Raw genomic sequence first — 19,690 nt, 5'->3', positions numbered from 1 at the left:
GCTTTGGGTAGCAGCATCCCCGCAGCTATAAATCACCCTGAAACGGGCTTGAACTCTGCAGAGGAGGTTGTTCCTCTTCCAGTCCGTGTTGACGACAAGGTGGCGAGCGGAGACCTCTGAACCACCCCCTGGGGGGGGGTCTAATCCTGTGAAAAATAATCCTCCTTCCCCACGGAGCGCGACGTGCATGGCCAGAAACGGGTGCTCTGAAAGCATTCGTTTCCAAGCCCGTAAGAGAGCTGGCACCTGCCTGCTTCGTTGGGAGGTTCGTTAGTTTAACAACTCATCTTGGGTTTAGATGATGCTTCGGTAGTGGCAAACTGCTGAGAAAAAAGGTGAGATGGGCAGAGGTCACCTGGGCCCCATGGGACCCCTTCCTAGGGGTTCTGTCCTCAAAATGCTGTTGGTAAACCAGCTCTTCTGAATGACACTTCATCACGGCCACTGCTTTTTAATTCAGTTTTATGACCACGACGATACTATCGTTTCTCTTCCCCAATTCCTAACTGGTGAGGTGCTGCTAAAGGGCAAAGGTTGAGTTTTCCATGTCACGCTGCAGCCATCATTCTCCATCTATCCACCCAAAATGAAGCCCAGAAGCCAAAAGCTTGAGGTCCTCCCTGAGGCACTAAGACACACTGGTGTTTCTGGAGGGGAAACTGAGGCTGCATCTCCACCAGCCAAGGAACATTCATCGGTACCGAGACCAGCTGGCACAAATCCACACGCATCCAGCCGTCACATCCTTTGGTGGACACGGCTGTGGGTCAAACCACCAACCCTAATGGTTCCTTGGCTATCTCCAGCTCCCAAGTCTCACCCAGGTTTTTACCCTGGGACCAAAACCGAGCTCCAGTACCTCCCAAAATACCATTTAATTCACTGGTACAGATGTAAGCCAATGGTCCTGTGCAGTCTGGATGAGTGTCAATCCTTTGGCTCAGAAGCGCAGGCAGTGGGCACTCGTACCCTGCTTGTTCAGGTGAAAACTCGCTAGCGCCATATCCACTCCAAATCTGCGTTAATTATAACAATCCTGGACTCACCAACAACAGCCCCTTTGCAAAGCTTTCTCCTTTCTTGGCTTCTTTCTTTCTCAAGTCTAACTACATGTTATAGGATGAAAAAGAAAACAAACCAACCCTTCTTCCTTCCATCAATTCTCATCCCCATCTCTCCTTTGACGCGCCACGAGTCAGGGAGTACAGCTGTCCCCAGTCTATCTTCTCTCTTTTATATACTCGTGATTAAGTGACTCTGAAGAGAGATACATGTAAAAAACATATGGTGCTTTGTGCCTCACTCAGAGCGACTCCGCTCGCTGCCAGGATAACTTATGAGCTCCCCGCTGACAGCGAACGTGCCTTAGGCAAACGGAGGGAAAGGGAGACCAGAAAGCTGAGTGCCCAAAGGCAAATGGTGCTGGAAAAGGTCCTGTCCTACATGCTGATGAGACCCGACGTCCCACGGGTTAAATCCTTTACAGGTCAGTAATTGCACTGTAATTACCTCCAGTGATGCTGTGGATGGGGAATGGAGGACAGGGATGATCGAGGGGAGCGGGGAGAAGAAGGTGCTACAAGGCCAATTCACAGGGCACAGGCTAAATAACCAAAGGTGGAGTAATTAAAAGCAGCGCTTCCAGATCCGGCACGGCTCAGGCGAGCTCCGGTCCCCGCCGTGCCTCAGGCACAGCTGTGAAAGCTTTGACAGAGCTCCTTTTGACAAATGACACGCCAGAAACACTGCCAAGGGGGGCTGCAGACTCCTCGAGTGACACAATGGAAGGATTGAGCCTTACGGGCTTCTCTGGGAAAACTGCTCCTTGTTCCCATCGTGCTTTCTGGCACCTCCATCCCGACAGCAAAGCCTCGACACTGGAGCCGATCACGAACGGCTCCCCACGCAGCGACACTGCTCCGGTTGGCGTTTCAAGACCCCGGTGGGATTAACCTTCCTGCTGTTGTCTGGGTGATCCCTTGTAGCAGAGAAATGATCCTCCAAATCCATCCGACAGAGCTGAAATGTAAACACGTGCTCCAAGCACATCCCAGCTCAGCGAAGGACCCGCAGCGACGCTTAACCTTCAGCACCGGCTTCACCTCGGCTTCAACGCTTGAGGTCTCCAAAGTGACGTCCGAGCAGAGATCCTCGCCGCTGAATGGAGGTTAAGCTACTAAATCGTCGACTGATAATCACTGAAAGAAAACCTAATTATTTTTCCACCTGTAATAAAACCACAGAGCCCCAAATACATCAAGAAGGTTGAAAACGACGATGAACTCAAAAAGCCGTTCTGCCAGCTGGTTTCACTGCCTGGCTTTTTGGAAAGGTTAATTTATACCTCCGAGCTCTTGTATGTTAAAATACCCTCCTCCTCCGACCCCAGCACAGAGTGATTCAGAGGAAGGGTGATCTTACACAGGTAGCTAAGGATTAGATGCAACTAAACGCTACTCCCGTGCTCTTCCTCTCCGATCCCTGGAGTTTAAGCGCTCCTTAACCCAACACACTTCACTCAATGCAGCCCCAGGTGCTCTGGTTTCCAATCCGCTGCTTAATGCCTTCATCTACCGATTCACTGCGTCGGTTGAGGAGGCACACTTTGCTCTCATCATAAGCCTGAACAACTTGGCAAGCAAACTACAAACGAGCTCTGTTGGGTGCACTCAATGAAGTAGACTTCCCTACAACCTCCAGCGTAGGTCTGCTCGCCCACAGAGCTGCACCGCGCTCGTTGGGAAGCCATACAGACCTTGTCTTTGGACACCTTGTGGGAAAACGAACAGGTCCCATCTGTCTTCTTGCACGTGCCACGGAGAAACCTGTAAATACACCAGAAGGAGAAGGTTGAGCACAAGGCGGGTCACAAAACACGCGGTTTTAAACACCAAGCACCTGGCTTGCCCCATTATGTTTGCCCCAAGGCCACAAATACCCACAACTGCTGCCAAGCAAGTTGTTAAAGCCCATTTCACACCCTAAATTGGTATGGCTCCCTCTTCTTAGAAGAGCAGCTGATGCTTCCTGATAGTTTTTGTTCTTTCATCATATTTGGCTGCTCATTAGTAGGTAGAGCAAAGCCTGAACGCCAAGGTTCAGAGATGGTGCTCCCAGAAGGACAAAGGTCCTTCCTAAAGCCCTGATTACACCAGATGCTGGATGAAGCACAAGGAGGACCTCCAGGTGTGAGCAGCCAACAACCAGGAGGAGTAGAGACAGGCACACAGCAGAAACCAAGGTTTCGAAGCATGTGAGGATGTTTGGACTCAGAATTCTTCTTAGGAGCTACCAGTGTGAAAAGTGCTGGTCTGAACCCCCCCCAAACGACACTCTGGGGGTACGTGCTCTCAGTTGCCAAGCCTTGCAGGGAAGTTCTGGAGCACAGAATATGCCCACAGCTTTATTTATAAAACCTGGGTAAAATTTAGAGCTGAGCATAGAGAGATTCATTAAAAATCAAATAGAATTCGGATTGGTTTGACCAAAGTATAAATGGGAACATCAAGATGTGAAAACCAGCTGGTTGATGGCCACTAGGTTTGCAGACGCCTGCGATCACAGCAGAGCGACGTGCACCTCCTCAAAACACCCAGATCTGGAAAATACAGGACACCCTAAAACAAAAGCAGACTGAGAAAATTAAGAGATTATAATAGAAAGCTGAAGAACAGGACTGGAGCTACAGGACACCAGGGTAAGGAGACGCAAGACCGGGAGAAAATCAGCGTTTTCCTCTCATGATTTATAGAAATGGGGCAGGATGGAGACCCAAAAGACCTCAAGAATTTCCAGAAATTCCTCAAGTATGCAAGGAGCACAGCCCAAAGCCAGGCTTGGTCACCAACAGAAGAAGAACCAAAGATTCAAAGCGAGGTCTCAGACAGCTGTCCTCTGCCACCAGAAGTAACCCTGACCAGATACTACGGACACATCCGACTCAGTGATTGTGAGGATGTGTTAGGGAAGAATGAGTGAGAGCAAATGAGATCAGTTAAAGAAACAATAAATCACCTTTCCCTCCTGCATGGTCTCCCATCGAGCTTTGTGCAACCTCCAAACGATTTCGAGCACAGCAGCAATTTTACAGAGGAATTACTCAAGGAGTTAATCAGCGGAGTTGGCTTTTCTACACTTTTTAAACGACTAATAATATAGTTTAATCAACTGCTGGGCAGGTATAATGAGCTGGCAACATGAATCAGTTCTCCTGTAATAAATTACCAAGTCTCCTAGCTGCATGGCGTCACAGGCTGAAGGACTCAAACCTGTTGCACGGATCTGAGAAAAGCTGCTAGAAGAAATCAGCCGCTGTGCCAGTCAGGGCAGGCTCTCGACTCACTCAGCTCAGGTCTGCACTGCTCTGATATCTGTACCAGGCATTACCCAGGATCCACAAAATCATGCAAGTCAGAGGGTCTCTTTGGGGACTGGCTAAATGTTTTAGCCTCTAAATCCCACCTGGCAAACCCTGATGGCATTCTCAACCTGACAGCAGTAAGTAAATCACTAAGGACTATTATTCTGATTATATTTAATGAATGTTGATTTGATCTTACTACTAATTCTTAAAACACTACTCTGATTTTTTAATTCTTTCAGCGCTTCTGTACTACGACATTATTAGACATAAACATCCTGGTGATGGTATCCGCCTCCGAAATGTGAAATAAATATTTTTGTCACCCCTACAGGCTGTGCAGAACAACCAAAACATGTGTATTTAACTTGGAAGTTGGTTGTGAGATGCTTTATTAGCATTAATAGGTGTAAAATGCCATGTAGATTTAGAGAAAAATCACCAGAAGAGATTAAATAGACCCTGATTCTTCAGTCTGGGAAGCCTGGACAGAGAGGGGAGGACTATAGAGTTGTAAGTGGTGCCTAGAGGGTGATCAGGGAACGATTATTCCATCTTTCCCAAGAACCACGAGTGAGGAGGCTCCCAACACAACAGCAGCCAGCTGAGGAAGCACTTGTCACGCAGTCCATAATTCATTGTGCAACCCATTGCCATAAACACCATGTGTTAAAAAAAGGACTGAAAGAATTCACAAAAACCCCAACCAACTGCTTACTGATGATGGTTTGGTGGCAACCTCTAGCAATGGAAAAGCAAACCCTACCAGGCTGGAGGGCTTCATTGCCAGAAGCTGAAAGGTCCCATCCAGGAGAAATAGCCCTTCTCTGTGTGCCTTGTCTTGTCCTTCTCCTGAAGGTACCTGCCAACCCAACAGTGTTGGGTAGACCCTAGGCTTGACCCAGAAGAGCTGTCTTCGGGGTCTTACATCTCTGTTATCAGGTGGTTTCCCTGGAGAACGAGCAGCAGATGCAACCAACGGCCCAGTCTACTACGATGGGCCAAAGCATGTGGTTGCTGGGCCCATCCATACCTGGTGCAGACGGCCACCTTCTCCGGATCATGGATGTAGGGGCAGCTCTCCCCGCGATTACACTTGCCGAAGCGGTTGTAGTACATACAGTATTCCTTCTTCTTTTTCTTCTGCTTGGCTTGGCGAATGATGGCCAAACTCCGCTGAACGGCACGGCTAAACGAGAAAGACAGACGAGGTCAGGTCACATCTCCAACTGTAACGCAACAATGACATGGAGAAGACAGGTCGACAGCATCTGAAATCACAAAGGACCCCAAGTTTCACTTTGAAGAGAGAGTGAGATATTCAGGAAGTCCATGCTGGGCCATTAAGCTCCTACATCCTTTTAATTTTTGGTCAACTTTACCCTGAGTCTTTAAAAATCCGCACAATGAGGCCAATCTCCATTTGCATTTGGTACCCAACCACCCCCTGCAGCAGGATAGGTTGTGGACAACTTCCCGAAAAGCACCTCTGCAGAAGACAACCCTGGGGAACAACAGAGCACCCAGAAGTCAGCCAGGTGCCGTTGTGGCGATGACACCAACCACAGCTTGGGCTGTATGAGCAGGAATGCAGCCAGGAGGATGAGGGAGGGGATCTACCTGCTCTATTTGCCACTGGCAAGACCACAGCTGAGCACTGGGTCCAGTTTGGGGCTCCCAGTACAATACAGACAGTAATGGATGGCAGTGCATCCAGTGGAGGCCACCAAGATGGTTGGGGCTGGAGCACAGGACTTCTGAGAAGAGGCCAGGGCTGACTTGTTCAGCAAGGAGAAGGCTAAGGGGGATCTTATTGTCCTCTGTGGCTTCTTAATGGGACGGTGTAGAGAAGGTGGAACCAGACCTTCTCAGAGAGATACACTGGAAGGACAAGAGGCCCTCTGGGGCAGGAGGAAGGTCAGAGCTCTCCAGAGATCCCTTCCCACCTCCATGACTGCAATTCTCTCCTATGATTTTATAAGCATGGAAAGAGCTTCCTGCAGTTTTGGGGAACGTGGCGAGGCAGAAAACATCCTCTCCCGTGCCGGGCTCGTGCAGCACAGGATGCAAATGCTGAACAACTTAGAGGGCACTTCAGCACGTGTCTCTGCCAGCTGGCCTGCTGCTATTCAAGGCCGTCAAGTGGGCACCTGCTTACGGACCTCGATGAATGAAGGCCTCCATGACAGCCGCAGAAATACAAGGTAGCACCAAGTATCAGAAAAACTCATTATTAATTGCCTGGTAGCACTAGAAGTTACTTAAGGGCATAAAAAGTTGCTTAGCACACGTTTCCCGTATGCTTCCAGCTGAAGAGGTAATTACCCAGCAGCTATAGAGATGTATAGGACCAGGAGGAAGAGGGGAAGTGTTGAGATCTGGGTGAATGCAACACCACGGAGGGCACGTATGATCTCTCTGAGCAGATAATTAGATGGTACAGCACGGTCAGCTCAAGTTTGCAGAGGACACAGTGCTCTGGATGGGGGCAAAGCCGCTCGCCTTAGGTTTGCTGCGTAGCTGTATGCATTGCTTCCTTCGAGACTAAGGATAAATATTTATTTATAAAATTATTTAAGTATATATAGAGCATAAAAACATTATATAGTATTTATGGATTGCCACAATCTTGGTCCTCCTGGTGCTAGAACTACTGGTCTAAGGGTCACAGTAGCATCACCCGTTATAAATACTCACTGATGGAAACTATTTTAGGGGGGAATGCACATTTTTACCTCTATAATTATGGGTTGTTTGCAGTTCTTGAGTTAAAACAATGAGAAAAAGACAACTTCATGCATCCAAACTGCTGAATGTAAATGCTCCACTTCAGCATCAGAAATGCCACCACCTCTTTCATTACAAAGGGGGGACACCAAGCCTGGGGGGACACCAAGCCCTACCACAAATTGCTTCTTGGTACTTGAGCTGCTTCCAAGGCTAACGCAAGGCAAGCCACAATATGGCACAATAAGCATTTAAAAAAAGGAATATTTTGCTGAAATTATGATAGTGAAAAAAAAGGCTCTCCCATAGTCAACGTCTTGGCTACCTGTGATATCTGGCCAGGCCACCAGCACATTGACCTGCACAGAAAGCATTTGCAAACTGGACTTGAGCGCCAATTCACTCCGATGGTAGATTTTAAATTCGTTGATATTAGTGGTAGGATATGACAAAATACAGCTAGAATCTGGCATTACGTCTGGATACAGACATCTGGAGCAGAGACACTTCAGGAATAAATTTTAGTCTGCTACAATTAAGAGGGACTTGTCTGCAAACGCTCATACTTAAGGACATGATGATATGTGGCACATCTGTAGCACAAAAAAAAAAGGCAAGGAGAAAGCTGGCAGGGCGTTGAACACCGGCAATGTGCCGTCGTTCTCCCCTACACGGCGCTTTCCAGTTGCCATGGGGCAGGTTCCTAGTTTGGGGGTGGGACAGTGAGAAGGAAAACCTGCAGGTTTGCTGGGCTGAATTAGGATGTGCTTCTCAGAGTCAGGGGGGAAAAAACCTAAAATACCCCTTGGGAACAATACAGTTGATTTATAAAGGGACTTTCCAAGTAGGATTTGGCATCATTTGCTCACAGAAAGGTGTTGCCATCCATTAATAACCTTTCAAACCCCTTCCAAGCAGAAACTGCCGCTTTCTGCTGAGCTTACAACCACCTCATAGCAGAGGCTGGGGGAAAAGCAGCGGCCAGAGCTTCACCGAATAATCAGCCAGTTAAACAGCTGCATCTCAAGCTTCTGACACCCTCCTGAGCATAAATCACGCCGTCCCTCCCCGCGAGTACAGACCTGGCGATGTATCGGCTTGTAGCTGATCTGTTCAGGCAGGCAGATGGAGAGAAGCCAGGGCTGGGCGTACAATGCAACCTCACTGTAGGAAACAGAGAAGAAAACAGAGATCATTTGCTCAGGATCAAGAAATTTTGCAGGAATTCACGCAGCCCGCAGTAACTCGGGGCCACAAAAATGATTAGAGGGATGGAACAGCTCTGCTGTGAGAGAAGGCTGGGAGTTGAGGTTGTTCTGCTTGGAGAAGGCTCCAGGGAGACCTTCATGTGGCCTTTCAGTACTTAAAGGGGGCTGATAAGAAAGACGTGGACGGACTTTTTACCAAGTCCTGTGGCAATAGGACAAGGGGTGACGGTTTTAAATTAAAGTAGGGGAGAATCAGACATGATATAAGGAAGAAATTTGTTACGCTGAGGGTGGTGAAACACTGGCCCAGGATACCCAGAGAGGTGGTCGATGCCCCATCCCTGGAAACACTCAAGGTCAGGTTGGACGTGGCTCTGAGCAACCTGATCAAGTTGAAGGTGTCCCTGCTCATGGCAGGAGGGCTGGACTCGATGACCTTCAAAGGTCCCTTCCAACCCCAACCATTCCATGATTCTATAATCTTATTACTTAACCCAAAGCAAGCAGCTCCCAGAGCTCGGATGGGGGAAGATGCTCTTTAGGGACCTCCATGCTGCTGGTACCTCCAGAGCAGCCCCAGCAAAAAAGGCTCCTTGCCAGCTCCCAACACAGCAGGGATCTTTTCCCCCAGCACCCAAACATGCCAAAAAACCCCCTGAGGGCAACTTCCACGCTTGCTTTGGCTGCTCCCCGCAGCCGTCCGGGGAAACCCAGCACCCACCGCCGATACGTGCAGGCACATCATTAAATTGTCCTCGACTGGTGTAGGGAAGAATGAATCGAAAAGAAAGGCTGTATCTCCGCTTTCCAGGTGGTACGAAAGATGCTCAGTCACTCACCTGCCAGCCCAGGCGTGTTGGGGAGCGAGCGAGCGGAATTGGAGAGCGCGGCGGCGCGCTCTCCCCGCGTGCGAGCTGTCACTCGGGCCGCCAGCGGCGGCGAAGCCCCATCTGTTCCCTCTACAAATAAAAGCCGTCGGCACCGGCGCGGTGCCGGCGCGGCAGCCACACGCCTGTCGATCAGAGGCATCGAGCAACGCTCCGGACGACTCGCCGGCGAGCGCGGTCGAGTTCGCCATCAACTCACTCGAGCTTGCCGCAAGCGCGCTGAGCATCAACCGGGCATTTGAGCCACCCCTGAGGGGTTTTTTGCCTTTTTTTTTGGCCTTTTTTTTTTGCCTTTCCCCTCGTGGCCAAGCTGACTTGCTGCAGGAGCATCTTTTCGACTACTTTTCCGCGTTAAAATAAATGCACATCAGCTTTGGGTCGCTTCAAGGATGCCGCAGAGCATCTCTTCCCGATGACGGGGGTGAAGAGGCCAGTGCGCTCCAGCGAGGCTGACCTCCCAACCGATGCAGGGAGAACGACCCAAATTAAAGTCCGACCATTAGGGTAGGGATAGACCATCCCTCAGCGCTCTGCAATTATGTTTAATGCTCCTTAAAGCAAGCTCAGCAGGACGGGCTATACCAGGAGCCGGCTCCCCAGGGCAGCAGACAATCTCTCTAAATATTTAATACCCGGGTATAGAAGTGGGCTCTCGGGGACAAACACGCTGCTGTGCTTGTGGGCCACCTTTTTAGCTAAAGCAGCCTGACGACCACATCTTGGGCAGAAAGGAGGAATCACTAAAGAAATAAATAGATAAGTAAAGAAATAAATAGATAATTAAATAAATAAAGGGTGCAACAGCCTCATGCCACTGGTTTTTAATTTATATTTAGCAAAAATACACCCATGGCACAATGCTTGGGTGGGTTTTTTGCCCAGCTTTTATCTTTTGGCAAGAAGTCATGCTATTACATGTGGACAGGCGATGCGCAGCTCCCGTTATGGACTCTTGCTGTGAATTAACTCAAAGCCTGGAGGCAGTTTAACTGCCTGAAAGCTGGTCCCATCCATGGCAAAATGCGGGTGAGATGCATCCATCCAGCATGCCGACCGGGTCTGGCAAAGCATCAGACTGGCAGCTGGCAAAGAAACCCTTCATCCATGCTTTCCCACCGCCTAATTACTCACCCCGCATGGAAATCCTCTCCAAACTATTAGAAAAACATCTAAATATTTACCCAGGAGGAGATAGTCCAGCGGCCGTGTAAGGCTGCTGGTTAAGAAGCTCCGTAATTACACATTTCGCCGTCAATTGGGATTTACGGAGGAAACTCAGGCTGGTATTTTTAGAAGCTTTTCGCATTGTGCAAAATGAAGTTTAAATACAAGCGAGGCTCTGTGAGCATCCAAGCAGCAAGGGAGGAGATGCAGGAGAGCAGGTTTGATGTCTCAGACCTTTAAGGAGGTCCAAGGAGCCCAAGTTTTGATTTTTTGAGTCGTTACCAACTCGGGATGCTCAGTTAGAGCCACTACCAAGAGATTTCCATTAATAAATGCAAAGCATCTGATATTTTGCCAACAGTGGAGATTCAGGGTGTATCTGTGTAACCGATGCGGTGTGAAACCGGGGCTGAGCAAAAGACACCGGAGAAACGGATAAGGGTTAAATTAAAAAACTAAAGAGCTGAAATTTGCTGCAGTTTGGACTAAACCCAACAAAAAGCCAAAACGACGCCCCCAGGGCTTGACTCTGATCTCTGGGAGACTCATTTGGTCCAGACATAACACGCTTTTATTTCACAGGACAGCTGCCAGGCCTGAATCTGTCCTGGTTTTTCTCCCCAGTTGTTCTCCAAACCGGGGAGAGCATCAGCGTCGGGACGCAGCGGTGCTGTCAGATCGGGCGAGCGACTCGCACATCCCACCTCACGCTTTCCTCGGTATTGCACAAGTCCCTCGCCGCAGAGATTTAAATAAGCAGCACGGCAGGTTCCTCCCCTGTGCACGCTCAAAGGCAGCGGGAAGATGGGGGAGAGGAAAGAAAGAGAAAAAAAAAGGAAAAACAGAAAATCTGCTGGGGAGAGCACCAAGAACTGCACATTAAGGGCTTTTTAACTGATTACACACAGCACAGCGGCATCAGGCTTGATATTTTATACACCACATAAGGGACAGGTGTTTTTCTCTTCTTTTTTTTCCCCCGTCCCCCTCCCCTTCTTAGGTTTGAAGTGCATCATCTGTAAGGAAATACACAGCCCGTGCAAACGGGGTTGTTTCACTCCATGCATCATCCCAACCTGCCACTGGCGGCTCCGGCGGCTTCGAGTGTTCTCAAGCGCGAGCGTCGAGAAGTGATTGTTGTACCTAACCCAGCCGTGAGACTCGACGCGTCTCTCCAGAGGGAGCGGGAGCTGTCATGTTCATTAAATGCATGATTACAGCTATGATTAATAGCGGGGGCTGCAGCCTCACTCCTGGGTTTGTTTTTTTTTTTTTTTTCCCCTGTTCCTCTGAAGGAATCCACAGCCAAGCAGTCCCGTGGTGTTCACCGCAGCGTTCGCCTCAGCCCACCCCGTGCAAAATTCCAGCTTTTGATGGAAAAGGGCGAAAAAGCCACAATTTATCCCTGCTGAAGGCTCCACAACCACAAAATCTGTTTAAAACAAACGGGTCAGACGCTGCACCCTGCCACCAACACCCACACATTATTTAGGACTTTTTTTTTCTTTTCCCACAGCCCCCAAAACGTATCTCAGGGCTTCAGGGGTCTCTCACCTGCAACTTGGCCCTTCGCCCTCCAGGGAAAGGTTGGCAGAGAGTTGCCTTGGCAGCGCAGGAACCGCGCTCGGGAGCAACAGTCGGTGCTTTCCGGGATGCCAGCACGGGGAGAGCAGGATGCTTCCCTCCAGCTCCAACACCCCTGCTCAGCTCCCCCTTGCCCAAGAGCTCACGATGCAATAAATTCATGGCAAAAAAGGACACTTGGAATTTTCCTTTACGTTAAAAATCAGCTGCAAATACTGCACGGTGAGAGCGTGGTTAATTATTACCTGCTTAATTATTTAGGAAGGACTTTATTGCTCCTACAGCACAGCTCGAGGACTGGGACCTCATCACGTGGAAAGGTCTGTTTGGGCATCTTATCAAGTAATTTCTCTTTTATATGGTGGAAAGGCTGGAGAAAACCGAAATAGCCTAAAAAAAAAGGGAGAAGCCACAGAGCTGGAATGCGCAAGAGCGTTGTGTCAGGGTGACGGCCAGCACCCGCCACGCGTGTCCCCCTCCTTGGGGATGGAGGAAAACGCCGAGCCTATTGCTGCCCATCTGCTTCAACTGCCCCAAATCAAGGATAATTTATGGAAATCTTACACAGGGAGGGAAACAACCAGGGTTTTGCCCAAGCAACCGCAGCCGGCGGACAATTGGCTCCACCGGCCGATGCTCTGACTCGGGGATGACCATGACAGGGTCATCCCAGCTTGCTGTTATTTAGCCTTGCTCATCAAGGGAAGAAGTTCTGCCGTTCTCCACACTTGCTTCTACTCAGCCTGTTTCCAAATGACCTTGACACCCAGGAAAAGGCTCCCTTGAACCACGCTGGCTCCTTTAACAGCTCCCATTATAACCCCACGTCGCCCGCCGCGGCGCAGGCAGCCTACTTTGGAAACAGCCAAGCGATTCATTTTGCAAAGCTCTCCTTGGCTTTATTGCTGAACAAAAAGTTTTGAGGCTGGCACTCGGGGAAATTTATTTCTTTAATTATTATTCATTTAAGTGGGTTCCACTGTTTCAGATGATCAGCACTAGCAGCTGCTGGGGGTAATTTATTTTACTCACCGGACAGCAGAAGCCCTCACTCTCTAGAAGGTAACAGCAAAAGAAAGGATGAGCTGCCACCTACACAAACGCAGCTTTTCACACTCTCCTGCCTGGTTGCACCCCAGCCTCTAAGAAGAACGTTATGTCCCTGGGGCAGGTGGTCACAAATAAAAGTGGTTTATTAGTGAAACAACCTCAATTAATGAAGCCCATCGCGGCTTCCACGTTGTTGTACGAGCAAATGCTTGTAAGGAGCCTGGAGCGGCTGCTGTGGAGCATCTCCCAAGCTCTGATCCACACATGGATCCAGCAGTGCTCCTTGAGGAGATCAGGTCCCTGCCCACCAGCACCTGCAATCCCAGGGTTGACCTCAAAAGGGACCAAGGGATTGAGTGATCCCAAAACCAAGGGATTGAGTTCAAAAGGGGTAAGAGACTGAGTAATCCCCAAACCAAGGGACTGAGATTGAAGGGGCCATGGAATTGAGCTTAAAAAGGGTAAGGGATTGAGCAATCCCAAAGACACGGGATTGAGCTCAAAAGAGGCCAAAGGATTGAGCAATCCCAAAGCCATGGGACTGAGGATGAAGGGGCCAAGGGACTGAGCGTTCCCAAAGACAAAGGACTGAGCTCAAAAGGGGCCAAGTGATTAAACTCAAAAGCTGTAAGGGATTGAGCTATCCCCCAAACAAGGGATTGAGGTCAAAAGGGGCCAAAAGATTGAGGTCCAGCAGGGTAAGGGATTGAGCAACTCCAAAACCACGGGATTGAGCACGAAGGGGGCCAAGGGATTGAGCAACCTCAAAACCAGGGATTGAGCTCAAAGAGACTGAGCAACCTCAAAAACAGGGACTGAGCTCAAAAGGGGCCAAAAGATTGAGCTCAAAAGGGGCCAAGGGATTAAACTCAAAAGGAGTAAGGGACTGAGCAATCCCAAAGACAAGGGATTGATATTGAAGGGGCCAAGGGATGGAGCAATCCCCAAAACAAAGGACTGAGCCCAAAGAAGCTGAGGGATTGAGTTCAAAAGGGGCAAGAGATTGAGCAATCCCAAAACCAAGGGATAGAGACTGAAGGGGCCAAGGGAGTGAGCTCGAAAGGGGTAAGGGATTGAGTAATCCTAAAGCCAAGGGATTGAGCTTGAAGGGGGCAAGGGATTGAGCAATCCCCAAACCAAGGAACTCAGTTAGAAGGGGCTGAGCACAAGGGCACCCCAGCACAAGCGACACCAAAACCAGCCGAAACCTAACGAAAGCAACACTCCGGTTTTCGCTGTTCTCACACCTCGGTGCATTGAGTTGACGTCTCCTCCACTAACTTCTTCCTTACTCCTCCACCCAGTCTTAAACCTTTCTCTTCTTTCTTTAAAAAGCCAAGCAGCTCAGAGGAGAGAGCATCGTTCACACAAACCCTCGGCCGACCCAGCGGCGGGGCTGAGCGCTTGATCATCCTTGCAAAGACGGAAAGCGCCTTCCTGCGGCGCTCAGTGCTTCTGAAATCAGTTGGTAAACAAGGAGCTGAGAGGGTGCTTTCTTCCAACGTGTGGCTCCCTGCGCCGTGGTGATCTGCCTCCTCTTTTCATCCAGTTTTCCCCTCGCATCTGACATCGTGTTCGTGAGCATCAGTTGCCCGTCTTCGGCGTGATGCAGCGGAGGAGCTCGTGTCTTCGCTCTCCCCGGCTGTGCGCTAAGACGCTGTCACAGCAGGGAAACTGAGGCAGGAGGGGATGTTACGCAGCAAGGTGGAGACAGGGAGTGCGTTGAGATGCAGGGAAAGACCCTCAGCCCTGGGAGGTTGAATTCAAGCACGTGTCGAGTTCATGTGTTGAGTTCATTAGAGATAAATTGCTCCTCTGGGGTCAGAGCCACCATCATGGCTGTATTGGGAGACATGCATCAGCAGCTCAGGAGGGGAACTCCTCTTAAAACTCCACCTTTGGGAGCTCAGCAAGCACAAGTGTCTCCAAGGCTTCTGGATCCTATGGTCATGGAGAAAAAAATTGAAACCCACCAACAAATAAAATCACGCTGCTCGAGGGGCTGGCTGCCACCCATGAGCGTCCTTCCAGCGGGTGATGCCCAGCCACACTACAGTGACCCCAAAGCCACCAGTCTTTTGTCCCACCAGGGCTCCTGCATGCTTCCCAGGAGGCAAAACCTCAGCCAAGGATGAAGAAGTCATGCAGGTGAGGATTTGCCCATGGAAAGCAGTCTGGACATCGGCAAAACACCCAGCTCATGGTGTGCAATACCTTTCACCGCAGTGGCGGCTCGTACCTAGATTGGGGTCAGGGCTGTTTTCCGGACAATGTCAAACCTTAATTTGGTTTCTGCTGCTTTCAATCTTGTACAGGGCTGTGGGTTTTTTTTTTTATTTTCCCTTTCGAATTTCTTTGTGAAACGCTACGTTGCCAGGACCTTTTGCTTCTTTCTCCAATTTCATGGAAATTTCTCAAGTGTCTCAATAACGGCTCAGAAGCCACAGAAAGAAATGAAGGAAAGGATCGCACGAGCGGACAAACGCAGTCACTACGCTTGATTAATGAATTGCAACGTATCAACTGCTTTCCACACCATCTCGTTTCCTATTTCCCAATACTTCTGCAAAGTGAAAAATACATCGTTGTAGAAATACTAGTTACCCCAGGGGTAAGGAGCTTTTCCATGTTTGATAGGCATCTTCATCCTCAAAGTTCGCTCAAAACACCTTCAGAAACTTTTCCTGAGTTTGCAGAGATGTCTTCCCAAGCTGGGTGTCCCCAACGTCACACTGCTGATAACGAAGCAGGCTGTGGATGAGCCACGGTAAAACCTCTGCTCTTCCCCTTGCTTCAGGAGACGGAGGTGTTGCTTTATTGCTCTTGGTAGCTCCAAGATTAACCCTGATACAGCACAGGGCTGCAGGAGGTGCATCCCCAGGTGCAAATTTGAACTGACCCCCAACATTGAAACGATTGCCCATCCTGCTCGCCTGGTAGGGACGGTACAACAGCACTGATGGCTCAGCCGCAGCAACCAGCATCGCATTTCTTACTGTAGTCGGGCCACGAAGACACAAAATACCAACCCAATAAATTCAGGCAAACAGCAGAATTATAACCCACCGTAAGTAAACTCCAAGCTATTAAACTGTCAGGAGCGTTTCCCATCTCCTGCTACCCCAAACACACAGCGTCTGGCACTGGAAGGGAAAGGAAAAGCTGGTGGGTTTTTTTCATCTTTTAAATAAACTTTGTCAAGTGTTGGAAACACAGAGCACTGAGTAAATGTGTGAAGGCTCAAACCCGACGAGCGCACACAAATCTTCCGCCCTGCCAGCCCCGGTTATCGTAAAGCAAGAGACGCCGGTATCTGTTGAATCCATCCTTGTGAAGGAGGGTGAATTATAGCAAAAGCTGAAAGATGACATGAAAATACCGATGCACACCAGTTACCAGGGCTTTCCGGTTACAAACCCACTGCACCGCGTGGCAGGGGGAAGGACATTACAGCGAAATAAGAAATATGTTAACAAAAAAAATTAAAAATAGATGGGTCTGTGTTTTATAGAAAATAACCCTGGAAGTGACCTTCTGCCCCCAAGCAGGACTAATTAAATCTGTTTCTTTAAACGAGACCTCACTAAAGGACGCGGTATGAACAGGGAAGGAAAGATGGGAGGGGGATTGCATCTCCCCCGTGCCCCATCACCCCTGATAAAGCCACGATGCGGAGCAGCTCCCTCCCCACTACCGACCAGCAGGTCTGACCTGCTAACCTCGAGACAGTTGCACATCTCCAGGAAAGTCTCATTGTTTTAAAACCGAGATCAAAAAGGAGGAAAAGCATCGACAAAAGTAGCCAGTGCTTGCTGGTGCACGCTCATGCCGTGCCTTTTACTGATCCTTGGCTTTTTAAAGCTGCACCTCTGCAGACTAAATCCTTTTTGAAAATCATTGCTCCCCCTTACCCAAAATCCCCACCCAGCAAACTGCCTTTTTTGTTGCTCTTAATTGCCACTGCTCTTAATGCCGATGCCTGAATTGGCAAAAATCCTCCCGTCATACCTTTGGCTCAATCCCTCTCCCAGAAGTTTCTCCGCTTGGTCCCAGCCCAGCAGTGGTTATTCATGGACAGGCTGAATCCATCAGCCTTTGCTGAGTTGCCTACACATGACTTTGCTGTTTCCTGGTGGCCAGACAAACCTAGAGACTTTCTTGCACTTAGTTAAATGAAAAAAAAAAAAAAAGTCTGGACCATTTTAAATATGGCACGTGCGAGATCTGGGCTTGGGAAAGGCTGCCTTGGAAATGCTGGTGCTCCGAACACAGAATCACAAAATGTTAGGGGTTGGAAGGGACCTCGAAAGATCATCCAGTCCAACCCCCCTGCCAAAGCAGGACCACCTAGAGTAGGTCACACAGGAACACATCCAGGCGGGTTTTGAATGTCTCTGGAGAAGGAGACTCCACAGCCTCTCTGGGCAGCCTGTTCCAGGGCTCTGTCATCCTCACCATGAAAAAGTTTTTCCTTATGTTCATGTGGAATCTCCTGTGCTCCAGCTTGCACCCGTTACCTCTTGTCCTGTCATTGGCCATCACCGAGAAGAGCCCAGCTCCATCCTCCTGACACTCGCCCTTTATGTATTTATAAACATCAACGAGGTCACTACTCAGTCTCCTCTTCTCCAAGCTCAAGAGACCCAGTTCCCTCAGCCTTTCATCATGAGGGAGATGTTCTACCCCCTCAATCACCTCTGTGGCTCTGCACTGGACTCTTCCCAGCAGTTCCCCGTCCTTCTTGAACGGAGGGGCCCAGAACTGGACATGCTATTCCAGATGGGGTCTCACCAGGGCAGAGGGGGAGGAGAACCCCCCTCGACCTACTGACCACAGCCCTTCTAATCCACCCCAGGATGCCATCAGCCTTCTTGGCCACAAGGGCACATCGCTGGCTCATGGTCATCCTGCTGCCCACCAGGACCCCCAGGTCCCTTTCCCCTACGCTACTCTCTAACAGCTCAGTCCCCAGCCTAGACTGGGATATGGGGTGGTTCTTTCCCAGATGCAAGACCCTACACTTGCCCTTGTTGAACCCCATGAGGTTCGTCTCTGCCCAGCTCTCCAGCCTGTCCAGGTCTCTCTGGATGGCAGCACAGCCTGCTGGCATGTCAGCCACTCCTCCCAGCTTTGTTTTTAAACAGCAGCAGAAATAGTGATTTAAGCATGGTGGTGGACAGTCAAGTCCTCCCACCATCTCCCAGCACCTAAATGAAAGCCACCAATGCACGGACTGGAAATTAGGCAGCAGCTTGAGTCAAGGTCACCTCCTTGCTGCAAGGCAGGACCTACTCCACCTGTGTCCTCCTCAAAGAGGAGGAAAATCCCAATAATGGTGATTTCAGAGTCAATCCAGTCAACTTACTCCAGCACTTCATAATCCTCATCCTTCTCTCCCTGAACCCTTCCTGCCACAGTTTAAGCCCCTTGGTGTCTGGCTGCTCCACCTAGCCATGGAGGAGACATCCTTCCTTCGCTTGGCACCTCTTCATGAACTTGTGGACCTGCAGTCTCTTCATCTCCTCCTCTTCAGATTGCACAGACCCAGGTCCTTCACTTTTCCAGTCCTTCCAGCCATCACTTCTCCCCTGGATCCCCTTCCCAGTGGTCCAACTCTGTCCTAAAACCTGGCCCCAAAACCAGACCTGCTCCAGCTAACATCTTCTCTGCCCATGCCTTGGGGGTTTCACCCCTTTTCTTGCACTCTGGGAAGACATTTGCTGCCTTCAGACACAGCTTCAAGGCCCAGGGATGGTGCTTATGTCAGAACCACCCTCAAGCTGATTTTGTGCAGCTGATTACACTTCAGAAAATCCCACTTCTGTTAGAAAGCTCTTGAAAAAAAATCCAGCATCGCTGACACCAGGATTTGTTTGGCCTACAGACCCCTAAGCTTGCTTTGTGGCCTTTTTTTTTTCCACGTCTCCAAAGGCTGATCCTTGTCCCTCTTCCTCCAGATGGAGCACCAAAGCCGAGCATTGAACAGCTCACAAACTTCAGAACAAGCCATACGGACACACGCTCACGAGTGTACATGTGCCTACTCGCAGAGGCAGCAGCGAGGAGGATGATAAAGGCTAGTTAGCCACCAAAAATCTCTCCTGAGCAGCTCCTGAGTTGCAAAAACCCCAGCAAATCATCTCCAAACCGCTGCTGAGCATCCCTTTAACGCTCTCAGAAGGGAGATTACCTGAAAGCGATGCTCCACCAGCTCTGCACACCCTCGGCCACCGGAGCATCTTCATCTCTGCCATCATCTGCAGGCATCTTCATTTGCCATCCCTGGGTGCCCAGGCAGTTAATCCATGGTTTAAGCTAAATCTCTGCCCTCCTCGCTGCCAGCGACAACGCACAATAAGGATTTATCATCATTGGCTGTCCTTCTCCTGCCTACCTCTCACTTCCCGCTCTCCATTTTCTCCCCACCACCACTTACCGGCTGCATGTGAGCATCAGGGGGGAGTTATTTGTTCTTTATTGAGATGTTGCTGTTTGCTCTTAATTTTCCTCATGCTTTGCAAACTTCCCAGAGCTGCTCAGCTCTCCTGCTGATGGGATTTTTGTGCCTGCACAAAGCTCTTTCCCCCCCTAATCCCATTCTTTGTGGGTTTAAAACTACCCAGGATGCCCCATCACGCTCATACAAACTGGAGGGTGGGGGGTTCTGCACCTCTCAGCGACACTGTGGTATTTACTGCCCCTCTTCATCC

General features: G+C 49.7%; 1 protein-coding gene across 1 annotated transcript in view; it reads right to left on the bottom strand.

The window, feature by feature from the left end:
* ZC3H3 (zinc finger CCCH-type containing 3) overlaps positions 1-19,690 on the bottom strand; it is a 186,677-nt gene that overhangs the window by 43,946 nt on the left and 123,041 nt on the right. Inside the window, exons 6-8 of the mRNA XM_086465474.1 lie at positions 8,170-8,247; positions 5,394-5,549; positions 2,756-2,825 (exon numbers count right to left, since the gene is read on the bottom strand). Of these exons, the coding sequence (XP_086321600.1) occupies positions 2,756-2,825; positions 5,394-5,549; positions 8,170-8,247 (304 nt within the window). The remainder of the gene's footprint in view (positions 1-2,755; positions 2,826-5,393; positions 5,550-8,169; positions 8,248-19,690) is intronic.

This window comes from Leptosomus discolor, chromosome 5, assembly GCF_034619465.1.
Source record: "Leptosomus discolor isolate bLepDis1 chromosome 5, bLepDis1.hap2, whole genome shotgun sequence".
NCBI lineage: Eukaryota > Metazoa > Chordata > Aves > Leptosomiformes > Leptosomidae > Leptosomus > Leptosomus discolor.
This window is presented reverse-complemented; position numbering and strand designations above follow the sequence as displayed.